Genomic DNA, 12798 nt, shown 5'->3' on the forward strand with positions numbered 1-12798 from the left:
CGCACGCGCACGCAGCGCGCTTCCGGCCGGGTCACGTGGCCGCGCGCGCACGTGTTCGGACTCTCCGCGCCGCTGTCCCGGCCTCCCGGCCGCCGGGCCGAGGTCCGCCCGCAGGCCGCGCCCAGGCGGCGGCCCGGGGGAGCGGCGGGGGCGCGGGCGCCGAGCGGCGGGAGGAGCTGGTGCGCGCCGCGGCGGCGGCGGCTTCCGCCATGAACCCCCGAGGCCTGTTCCAGGACTTCAACCCGAGTAAGTTCCTCATCTACGCCTGCCTGCTGCTCTTCTCCGTGCTGCTGCCCCTCCGCCTGGACAGCGTCATCCAGTGGAGCTACTGGGCCGTCTTCGCCCCCATATGGCTGTGGAAGCTCCTGGTCGTCGCGGGAGCCTCAGTGGGCGTGGGCGTGTGGGCCCGCAATCCTCGCTACCGCACCGAGGGGGAAGCCTGCGTGGAGTTCAAGGCCATGCTGATCGCCGTGGGCATCCACCTGCTGCTACTCATGTTCGAAGTCCTGGTCTGCGACAGGGTGGAGCGGGGGACCCACTTCTGGCTGCTGGTTTTCATGCCACTCTTCTTCGTCTCCCCAGTGTCCGTGGCCGCTTGCGTCTGGGGCTTCCGACACGATCGGTCGCTGGAGTTGGAGCTCCTGTGCTCGGTCAACATCCTGCAGTTCATCTTTATTGCTCTCAGGCTGGACAGGATTATCCACTGGCCATGGCTGGTGGTTTTCGTGCCGCTGTGGATCCTCATGTCGTTCCTTTGCCTGGTCGTCCTCTATTACATCGTCTGGTCTCTCCTCTTCCTGAGGTCCCTGGATGTGGTTGCAGAACAGCGAAGAACGCATGTGACTATGGCCATCAGCTGGATAACAATTGTTGTACCTCTGCTTACTTTTGAGGTGCTGCTGGTTCACAGATTGGACGGGCATAATACATTCTCTTATATCTCCATATTTGTTCCCCTGTGGCTCTCCTTAGTAACTTTGATGGCGACAACATTTAGGCGAAAAGGAGGCAACCATTGGTGGTTTGGGATTCGCAGAGATTTCTGCCAGTTTCTGCTTGAAATTTTCCCATTTTTAAGAGAATATGGGAACATTTCATATGATCTCCATCACGAAGATAGTGAAGATCCTGAAGAAATGTCAGTCCCAGAAGCTCCAAAAATTGCTCCTATGTTTGGAAAGAAGGCCAGAGTAGTTATAACACAGAGCCCTGGAAAATATGTTCCCCCACCTCCCAAGTTAAATATTGATATGCCAGACTAAGCTTCTTCCCCTGCAGGGCTCTTAAGTGAAACACACAGACACACACACCCCATCTCAATTTTTCTTCTTAGTTCATCCATCCCAGACTGGAAACAGGCTTCAAACACATCAGCTCATGCCTTGTTTGAGATAAATGCCTATCCCTGACTTATCCGTATGCACAACAGATAGAGTTAGTTTAGTCTCGTGTGTGTGCGTGTGCGTGCGTGTGTGTGTGTGTGTGTGTGTGTGTGTGTGTTGTACATGGGAGAAGAGAACTTGCTTTCCAGGTTGATCTTTTAAGAGCCAGCCAGGAGCAGTAGTTGAATTGTTTAAGTCCTGGAAAGAAGTAACTACACAGCTGTTTGTTTTTTTTCTTTTTAAGTGCTTAGTATACCTGTCAAAAGTATTATTAAAAAAGTATTTTTATACACTGCTAGTCTAAAATTGTATTTCAGATAGTGCCTGTTGTGACATAATAGCAAATATACAGAATTCTCTTTCCCATCACTGGTTTTTAAACCTCATAGTTGTTATTTCTGGTGTTCCTACTGTTAAAATAGTTTTTCTTTGGGTTTCGCTGATACTGGTCTTTAATATTCTAATAGGTGATTTTTTTTCCCCTAATGGAGTGAAACTGCATACATAGTATTTATATGAACATTTTAGCAGTGTAATATGTTGAATTCTAGTTCTCTGCAGTACAATATTATGTTAAAGTATTTTTTTAAGATTCTGTGTGAAGATAAATGTCTATTGCAGATGTACTTAAAAACTGCATAAAATGTTAATATGTTCCTTGTTGTGGAATCATGTTGAAGTACTAGGCATGAAAGCAGGGATTGAAAATCCCACGGATCTGAATATTCAGGTCTATGCGGTTTTAAGGCTTCTCTTAGTACGCGTTAGCCCTCATCCTTTGTGGTAGGTGGCATTTCCAGTGTGGTACCAGGTCATAAAGTGACACTGTTATTTACCACCTTGAATTTTTCCACAAAGGTAGTAATGTCTCTTGAGGAACAACCAAAGTAAGTAGTAACTGGTAAGTAAGATTCTAAGGATCTTGGAATATTAGTTTGCCATACTGTAAAGCATTTCTTGTTATCAAAGAGCTGGAGAGGGCTGGGCGTCATGGCGCACACTTGTAATCCCTGCGCTTAGGAGGCGGACACAGGAGGATCACGCACCTCGCTGGTTTAAGAGACCCTGTTTCCAAATAAAAATATAAAAAATAGGTCTGGGAGTGTAGCCTGGAGATAGAAGGGTTTCCAGGAACCCCAGTACCACCAAAAAACAAACAAAAAAAACTGGAGAGTGACCTTAACTAAAACTGGCCAACAAGATGAGGTCTTATTTTAAGGCCCAGACTTTTTTGGTTTGTCAGCCAGAGGTAACCAATAGTTCAGGTTACTTTTTTTAGGTAAGTACAGTGTTTCTTTAAATACTGGTGGCATTCACAGAAGCCATACCCAACCAGAGAGATGTTCTGACTGGAAACAAATAAATACTTTCAAATGTATTTAAAGTTAAAATTAAAATAATAAAATTAATATTACTGGGAGAAGACTGAAGAGAACCCATTCTTACTAGCAATTTAAAGTTATCTAAATTGGGTTCCATATATTAAGTATATAACTATACCCTTTTTCCTGGCCATGAGCCAGACCTGTTCCATTTGAAGAAAAAGATAAATTTATATTCACAATTTTTGCCCCATTGAAAACATTAAAGCAACATCTTTGGTACACATGGCTAGCAACAAATGCTAGCAAAAAAAGCCTGTGGCTGGAGGGTGCCACAGCTCAGATTGGTTGCCTGGGACTGACATTTTCTCTCTCTCTCTCTCTCTCTCTCTCTCTCTCTCTCTCTCTCTCTCTCTCTCACACACACACACACACACACACACACACACACACACAATTGTTTTATACTATCTGGGAAGCAGTTCTTAGCAGCAATGAATGTAACATTTTATAAAAAGGATTCATATTTTTATAAAAAGGATTCAACAAATACTTATTGAGGACCTGCCTGGAGCCAGGGATGGCCCTAGGAAGTTGGGGGTGCCATGGAGAGCAATTCAGATGTGGCCCTTTCACACAGGAGAAAGTGATAGAATGTGTAATCAGGCCTTACCACAGTGAGAAAGCAGTGCTAGGCACAGTGGCATGCTGGAAGGAGAGAGGAGCTGAGAGCAGCTTCAGAAACTTCTGGAAGGATGCTATCTACCTCAGCTAGATGCTATCTACCTTCACCTAGAACTTCAGGTTCATCTTTGCTTTCAAGAGCCCAGTTCTCCCCCTATTTCATTTTTCTCTGCCCCCAAAGAATACCTGAAAGGATCAGCTCATGCATCATTACAATTTAGGGGTGAGCCGGGTGGGTGGCACATGATTATAATCCTAGTAATTGGGAAGCTGAGACAGGAGGATCACAATTCACGGGTTGCTTCAAGCTATTTAGTGAGTCCTTCTGCAACTTAGACCCTGTTTCAAAATAAAGAATATAAAATAGGGCTGGGGTGTAACTCAGAGGTAGAATGCCCCAGAGTTTCATTCCCAATACTGCAAAAGAAAATGTAGGGGTGGAAGAATAGGTGTTGGAGGAATTGGCTGCAGTTTCAGGGTAGGGACTGTTGGCACCTGGTTCAGACTTCTGTCTCTGATGGGTACCTTGCCACACTCAACTGGTCCGTCTTCACTCCTCCCAAGGAACCCTCTGTTGGAGAGCCAATGTCTGAAGGGTAGTAACTGGCTTCACACCCAGCTGGACCAACCCCTTTCAGACCTCTTACTCTAAGGTCATTGGATAAAATCAATAGAGTGACAGGTTGGGGACAGTGGGTGATCTGAGATGATGCAACCTCCGCTGTTTCTGAAGGTTTATGTGATTGCCCACAGCAGAGTGACTGCGCAATGTAGCATGTCGATTCTGTCACTCTGGTTTCTTCTGCAAAATGATGTATCCATCAGTTTTGCTGCTGAACAACCTTGATAGTCTCAGTGGCCTACAGCATATGGTTTACAGGTCAGCTGGTCTGCTCTGCAGACATCATCCACAATCTGGATATCTGACTGAAAGGAGCAACACTCCCCGGTCCACGTGTTCTTTTTTCTTTTGGCAGATACACAAGGAGCCAAGCCAAGCTCTACAATCACAAATACAGCTCCTTACCTGTGACTTATGTCTGATCTTACATTGTTTTGGCCAAATCACATGGCCAAACCCATGATGTCTGGGGTAAGACAGCACATGAAGGGTCATTTGTGGTAGATAATCCTCCCTTCCAGTTTATAGACATTCGGTCATTTTTTAAGTTGTTGCCATCTGAAGGAATCTTGAGGATCTGAGGAAAGAAGGGAAGACCCTGCACTTAAGCCTTCAGTGAGGCCTGGAGGCTCCATGCAGAACAGTGTTAGGAAGATGCTGTAGCCAAATTCTTGCCCACATGGCTATGCTGAATAACTTGAAAGGCCAAGGCTGGATGCATGGAGACCAGCTAGGGAGGGGCACACTGGGATACAGAGAAGCAGCAGGACATAACCAGACCTCAGTATCAGGCCATCTCCCTACCCTCTTCCAGAGCTCTGACTTAGACAAGGGAACTGAGCATACGGGTAGCTCACTGCCGGGTGGGCAGGAAGACTGGGGTCGTGCACAGCAAGCACAGGGATCCTGGGAAGTTGTGCTCCCAGAAATGCAGTCAAGACACTGCCTCAGAGACTGTTGGTGAGGAGGCTGTAGTTGGTGCCCTTGCCTGGCTGTGTGACACTGGCACCAAAAAGGGCCACTATTGTCACTTCTGCTGCCACCAGTAATTCCTCTACAGTCTGCATGATCCCAGGATTACAGAACCAGGAGGGAGCCTGGAGTGTGCATGCCTCTGGTGTATGTTCATTATGCAGCCTCCTAATGTGAGAAGTCATATGCCGAGGAACCAGAGTGAAAAGAGTACCCTGCTTCTCACTCCTTGGCTATCTGGCATGCGCTCTCCTCCCAAGCTCATACCTCAGAAATAAGGCTCCCATGGAATGACAGCCATGCTTCTCAACAAACAGTGGCAGGCCCTACCCTAAGGGAAAGAGATAAACCAAAGCTACATGGTTACTTCCTCCAGCTCCACATCCATGATATTTGGGTGTTTCTTTTTCTTCCTGGTTTTTTTTTTTGGTATGTTTTCTAGAATGTACGAATTCAAGGGAAATGCCACACCATGCCCTCCAGAGTGTGGCTCATGGATTCTAGAGGTCTGCACATCCCTCCCTTGCCCAACTGCAAATCTAGGGGAGGATGTTCTTCAGTCAAGATGCTGTAGTGCAAGAGATTAAATGCAGAAACAGATGCAAGGGTGCAGCTGTGTCCAGATGAGCTAGGTATTCAAGGCTCACAGACATGCGGAAACAACGCACAGTAGCCTGGCATGGTAGTGCACACCTGTAATTCCAGTGCTCTGGAGACTGAGAAAAAATCCTAAATTGAGGCCAGCTTCCACAATCTCTTGAGATCCCATCTCAAAATAAAAAATAAAAAGGTCTGGATGGTAGCTCAGAGATAGGATTACTCTCCCCTCCAAATTTAATCCCTAGTATTACCAAAATAAATAAATAAAACAATACCACCATTCTACTTACTAATTTTATTTTGATAATTAGGGTTATTTTTCACTTTAAAAAAGTTAACACAATGGATTTATTGTTTTAAAATGAATAAGTAGTTGGGCGTGGTAGTGCATACCTGTAATACCAGTATTTGGGAGGCTTGAGTCAGTAGGATCATAGGTTGAAGACCAGTCTCAGCAACTCAGTGAGATTCTCAGCAACCTAGAGATACCCTGTTTCAAAATAAAAAATAAAAAGGGCTAGGGTTGTAGTTCAGAGGTAGAATACCCCTGGGTTCAATCTCCAGTGCAAAAAAATTAAAAAGTAAAAAATTTTTTAACATCATTGGCTTTAATTCCTACCATAGTAACTACTGATATAACTTAAAAGCTTTGGGGGTCTGCAGTCACTTTTAGGAGAGTAAAGGGGACCTGTGGTCAAGATTTTGAGATCTGCAGTTCTATACAGAAGGAAAAGTTTAGTCTGGAATAGCCCCTAGGGTACTATCCCCATCCCAAGAAGGCCAGGCAGAAGTTGTGAGGGGATGGAGAGTCTTGCCTGGGGTGTCCCTGGGCCTGATTTCAGGCCCCTTGGCAGGTGAGAAGAGGGCCTTTCAGAGCAGGCCAGGGCTCCTCAGTAGAGGCCCAAGGAAGGGAGACGTGCAGGGAGGAAGGAGGGCACAGGGCCAGCCCAGGAGCAGCATCAGCTGTGATGAGAGACACCGCAGACTGGCTGGTTAAACCACGGGCATTCACTGTCACGATTCTGGAGGTAATGCCCATGGTGCCAGTGTGGGGATCTGCTGAGGGGCCTCCTTGCATGTCCTCTGCTGCAGGGTGAGAGAGGAAGCTCTCTGGTGTCCTTTCTTACAGGAGTGCCCATCCCATCTGAGGGTCCCACCCTCGGACCTCCTTCAATTCTTTTTTTTTTTTTTTTTTTTTGCGGGTCTGGGGATGGAACCCAGGGGCATTCTACCTCCGAGCTACACCTCCTACCCTATTTTTTTTTTATTCTTTATTTTGAAACCGGGTTTCACTGAGTTGCAGAGGGCCTCACTAAGTAGCTGAGGCTGTCTGTGAACCGCAATCCTCCTGTCTCAGCTTTCCAAATGCTGGGATTACAAATGCGCCACCACGCCCGGCTGACCTCCTTCAATTCTAACCACCCCACAAAGCCACACGAGGGCTTCGGGGATGCAAGTCAGTGTAAAAGGTCCATGCTCACTCAGCCCACCTCTCCCACACCTAATGTAGACCAGGCAAAGTAGGCTCAGAGGGACCGAGATGTGGTCACTGAGGGGAGAAATGCCCCTCAGCTCCAGGACCGCTGTACCTACAAGTGGCTGGTGATGCGGCAACAGTGACATTGGAACCACTGCAGCCAAGCAGGGTTGTGGGGACAGCCATCCTGAGGAGCACTAGAGTGTGACGAGGGTGAGCCTGCTGCGGAGAAGGAGGCTCCCAGCAGGGTAGGCCTTGGACCATGGGGGTGGAGAAGTAGCCATTGACTCCTTTGGTGATCAGTAATGCTGACTTGATCAGGACCATTACAAGAAGTCCAAAGGAAAGGTAGGCGTGCTGCAAACACCTAGAACACACCTGTAATCCCAGAACTCAGGAGGCTGAGACAAGAAGATGTAGGTTTGAAGTCAGCCTCAACCACTTAGTGAGACCCTGTTTCAAAATAAAAAGGGTTGGGATGTAGCTCAGAAGTAGAGTGTCCCTAGGTTCAATTTCCATTACCAAAGCAACAACAATAAAAAAGTAAATAAATCCAGCAGGAACTGGCCAGAAATGGGGTTCCTTGTTCAGCCATTCATGGGAGAAGGCAGGAAGGCAGGTTTTACCTTTCCATGTACTGCTTGATATCTGCCCTGGGTCAGCAGAGAGTGACAGACATTGCCTATGATGAGGGGATGGCCAGACGAGGGAGCATTCGTATCCTTGTGTCTCTTTTTATCTGAGGAAGAACCCAACCCACAATCTTTCCTCCCCTAGGCCAGAAACAGGGAATAGACCAAAGCGCTGGCATAGGAAGGTACGGCCACCTTGAGGGAGCCCACCATGACTTTGAGAACAGAGGTGGGGGAACAGAAGGCTGCCAGTGTGGTAGGAGAGAGCCAGTAGGGGACTGTACACCCTTCCATTTTCCGTAAGAAAGAATCTAAGATGTGAGTGAAGGGATGGGGAAGCAGACACATGATCATGACTGGTCTTGCCAGCTAGAGTTTAATGTCCAGAAATCATGAAAACCATCAAAGGACAGAGTTATTGTTTTGAAAAATCATTTTAAAATGATTTAAAAACTTGGAAGAAAACTAAGTACCCAAGAATTGAGTATTAAATACATTATATGTACATATGCTGGAATATTATGCAGTCTTTAAAAATATTTTTAAAAGAACTTTTGGAGTCCAAGAAAACTCTCCAGGTGCTTCGGTACATGCCTGTAATTCCAGTGACTTGGGAGGCTGAGGCAGAAGGATTAATGCTCTAGGGCAGCCTTGGCAACTTAATCAGACCCTGTCTCAAAATAAAAATTTAAAAAGTGCTGCGAGCCAGCTGTGGTGGCACACGCTTATAATCCCAGCATTTGGGAGGCCGAGACAGGAGGATTGCGTGGGTTCAAAGCTAGCCTCAGCTACTTAATGAGGCCCTTTGCAACTCAGTGAGACTCTGTTTCAAAATAAAGAATAAAAAATAGGGCTGGGGGTGTCACTCAGAGGCAGAATACCCCTGGGTTCCACCCTCAGTACCACACACACACACACACACACACACACACACACACACACACACACGCTGGGGATGTAGTCCATTAGCAGAAAACCCTTGGCTTCAATTCTAACATTGAAGACAAGAAAGGAAGGAAGGAAAGAAGGAAGAAAGGAAGGAATGAAGGAAGGAGAGAGGAGTGGAGGGGAGAAAAGAGAAAGAAAAGAAAGACAAGTCCAAAAAACCTCTGTTATACAATGTAAATTGAGGTGCGATAAGCAAGCACAAGGTTAATGTGTGCAGAGGGAGGAGACTGGTGGGAAACAAGCCATTGAAGAAAAGAACGGTGCTGGTGGATTGTCTTTCTTCCTCCTGCCTTTAACCATTTTTCTACAATGAACATCAGAAAGGTGATAATCTGGAGTTTTTAGAAGATTGCTCCAGATACAGTGAGCAGAGAGGAAGGGGAGGCCCAGAGTCTCTGAGGCAGATCTGGTAAAAGTTTCAGAAGAGCAGGACAGAAAAACTCAGGATAAGTGGGTGTGAGTTGGGAGGATATTTCAGGAACACCTCCTGGTGAGCAGCAAAGGGGCTTCCTGCTGGCCTCGGGGATTCCCAAAGCTGTCCACCCTGGCCTCAGACCTCAGCCCTGTTCTCAGCTTCCCTTTCTGCTCCGGCCGGGCTTTCCTCTCCTGACTGGAGAAGTGCCTAACACAGCCGGTGCCCTGGTGGCAGCTCACACTCAAGAGTTAAAACAGTATCCCTCTACCCTTGAGTCCTGTGGGGTATCCCTGGAGCCCACCGAGAGCAGCCTCAGATCCTCACAAGCCAGCCTTTGAAAAGATCATTCCACGCTGGGCATGGTGGTGCATGCCTGTAATCCCAGTACTTGGGAGGCTAAGATAGGAGGACCACAGCTATGAGACCAGCCTCAGCAATTTACACACTGTTTCAAATTAAAAATAAAATAGGGCTGAGTGTAGATCAGAGTTAGAACGCCCCTGAGTTCAATCCTTAAGAAAGAAAAAATGAAAAACAAGAAAGGATCGCTCTTCAGGTACCGGCTCCATGTTCACCCAGGCTCTGGAGGAAGTGAGCCGGCTGGCTCTCAGCACTTGCAGTGTGAAAGTCGGGTGGGCCACTCCTCTGCACAGATGGGTGCCTCCCCCTACACTGTGGCCCTTTGAAGTCACACGAAGCAGCTATGGGACTCGTGCCATCCTGGTGCCCAAATGCAAAGCACAGCTTGGCCCAAATGCAAAGCACAGCTTGGCAGTAGGAAATCCTGGGAAAAGAGCTGTGGTTGGGGGCTGACACCTGTGTTCAAGCACCTCCCACTGTGAAATGTGTGACTTGGGGCCACCAGGGACCCCTCTGTGCTTGAGGGGCAATGGTGTTAGCCACCAGGGTGGGCAGCACTGTGAGGCCTAAGACAGAGGCAGCCTGACTTGCTACTGAGCAGCTGGACACCAGGAGCTCCTCACTGCCCTCCACGCTGCCAGCGCTGTGGGCACCCTGAGCCAGGCTGCCCTCCCTCCACCTGTTACTGCTCTGGCAGGTCCTTGTCAGCTGGGGCTGCACTGGCTCAAGGGAGCCCCCGGCTGGCCTGAGTCACGACCCTCTGGCTCCCAGTGGAATGTTGGCCAGGTCTCTACAACTCTGCTAGACCAACTGGGCCCAGGACAGGTGACTCATTGAGAGACGCTCTGGCTGCCGGGACTCAGACAGAGTCCCAGGCCAAAGGGGGTTAGTGGGGCATGTAAGTGCACACGCCTTCTGTGGGGCAATGGCACAGATGTATCTTTCAGTCTCTCCTTTCTTCCCCATAATGTTGGGGATGGAGCCCAGGCTCTCTTGCACATTATATAAGCATTCTATCACTGGACTCTACTCCCAGCTCCCATGCCCCTTCTCTCTGGGAGGAAAATGCTGCCTAGAATCCATAGAGACTTCTTCCATCCCACTGGGCCAGGAATGGGGCACAAAATGAGCAGTGTGGTTCTGGAGACCAAAGTCTAAGATGGAGGTGTCAGCAGGGCTGTGCTTTCTCAGAAATCCTGTGTTCTCCGGCTTGTGGCTGTTTTGGTCCAAGTGCTGCCTCTGTGGTCAGGTGGCTCTGCACGTCTACATCTATGTCCAAATCTTGGGGTCTCCTTCCTCCACCCTGGATGGGTAGGACCTCATGGTAACTCGATTACAACTGCAAAGACGTCATTTCCAATGAAGTCACAACAGGCACCAGGGGTTAGGACTTGGATTTATCTTTTAGAGATACACTCCAACTCTGACAGCCAGGGTCACAGGGCAGCCAACCCTAGGACCTGCCCACCCTTGGGCAGGGTGGGTGACTGCTGGCTCTACAGTGACCAGGGTCCTTCAATATCAAGTCTCACTCACAGCTTGCCCAATGGAGGAGCTGCAGCTGGCCCCAAAGCTCTTTCCCAGAGCCAGGCTCCCAGATGGCGTGTCCCTGGAGGCTCAGGATGTAGAACAGGCACCACCACACTGCCCTGGCACTGCCCAGTGTCCCCAAACAGTGGGTGCCTTGGCTAGCAGGTTCAGGAGCAGCCTCTGAGCTGTTCTTTGGTAGCACTCTTACAGTCTCACCCCTCTGGCTGTGGAGCTTCCAGAATCTGACCATACCTTTAAGAACTAGACCAAATGTACAGCGCTCACCCCAGCCCACCTCTGGGGTCTTTCTGAAGGATTGCAGTAGATGGTAAATCCCTCTCTTCTGTCAAGTCCTAGCAGCCATGCCATCTCTTTTGGGAAGAGTTCCCCGGCACTCCTGCTCTCTTAGGGACAGGAGAGGGTCTCTGGCTCCCTCTCATAGCACCATCCGTTCCTATACCCACATCTGGCTCCCAGTCTCTGATGGAACAGGAACAACATCTGAGTGAACAAGCACGATGTGCCAGAGCTGAGCCAGCCTCTGGGCTGCCAGCAGGAGGAGGAGTGAGAAGCCTGGAGAGTGGAGGCCAGAGTGTGAGGCTGACTCGGTGAGCAGGCTGGGCTGCTGCTGAGAGTGCAGGGGGCAAAGGCCTTGAGGCCCCAGGAGGAGGTGGGCCACCGCTCTGCCCAGCGGACACATATGCGCCCGGCACAACCATGGACTTCCTGGGGTTGGTGGGGCAGATCTGCAGACACATTGTTCTGGACCTCGGAGCTTGCTACTCCCATACCCTAGAAGCCAACCAAAAAAGGAAAGTTGTGTTTAGGCCCCAGCAACAGGACGAAACCCATTCTCCTCTCAGGGCAGCCTGGATCTTTCTGGATGGGGCAGCCTCTGTCTGGGGGACACAGAGCTACAGTTGAAGCCAAGGCCTGGGCAGGTCCTCTGGCCACTGGGAACTTGGTCTCGAATGCCTCTCCTGCTGTTGGTGTGGCTGAGGCCCCTGAGTTCTCCAAGTTTAGGAGGAATGAGGCCCCACTCCAGGGCTCCTTCTCTTTCTGGGCCCCGTGCAGGCTGGTGCCTTTGTTTCCCAGTCAGCCAGCTGCCCTCTCAGCCCTGCAGCACTGAGGCTGTTGGCAGCTGTGTGCTGAGTTGCTCAACCTCCAGGCAGTGCCATGGGACCCCGACCAACCCTAGCAACCCCTTCTTGACCTTTGTGGTGCTCCAGGGTACCCAGTGTGCCTCCTTCTGGCTCAGAGATAACTGCTGTTTTTATTTTTTCTGGCATTGGGGATTGAACCCAGGGATAGTCTACCTCTAAGGTACACCCACCCTAGCCCTATTTTATTTTTTATTTGAAACAGGGCTTTGCTAAGTTGCTGAGACTTTTGCTAAGTTGCTGAGGCTGGCCTCAAATCTACTATCCTCCTGTCTCAGCCTCCCCCAAACTGAGATTACAAGCATATGTCCCCATGCCTGGCTTTGTTGTTCTCATGTGGCCAGATTGGGCTCAGGTAAAAGGCTCAGGCACAGTGGAAGGGAGGGAGAGGCTGTGTCCTGCAGCCCTTGGGCCGCTTCTTGCTGCTGCCTGGGACTCAGAAGGGCTGGGCTGTCCTTCCTGGTCACTGGGCAAGTTCTCTCTGGGACCCCAAGGTGCCCTGCCCTCCCTGCTCCAGCCTGGGGTAGAGGCTAGGCACCCACACTTTTGGAGGACAGCTTCTTTGGAATGGAGAAATGGGACTCTGTGCCTCTCAGCCCGTCCTCATGCCCAGTTCCCTGTGCTGACCCATGATGAACCCACCAGGAAGTTTTAGCTTTTTTGGTTTTGTATTTTGAAAATGAGATGAGAGCTC

At 49.2% G+C, this 12798-nt stretch overlaps 1 protein-coding gene across 1 annotated transcript; it reads left to right on the forward strand.

Annotated features, from left to right (window-relative positions):
* Positions 1–209: 209 nt before the first annotated feature.
* TMEM185B (transmembrane protein 185B) lies at positions 210–1262 on the forward strand (the record flags this gene model as incomplete). The annotated part of the gene is made up of 1 exon (XM_080688930.1): positions 210–1262. The coding sequence occupies one exon, from the start codon at positions 210–212 to the stop codon at positions 1260–1262; it is 1053 nt and encodes a 350-aa protein (XP_080545056.1).
* Positions 1263–12798: the final 11536 nt, after the last annotated feature.

The sequence above is a fragment of the Muscardinus avellanarius genome (genome assembly GCF_963383645.1).
Source record: "Muscardinus avellanarius genome assembly, chromosome: 2".
Lineage (NCBI taxonomy): Eukaryota > Metazoa > Chordata > Mammalia > Rodentia > Gliridae > Muscardinus > Muscardinus avellanarius.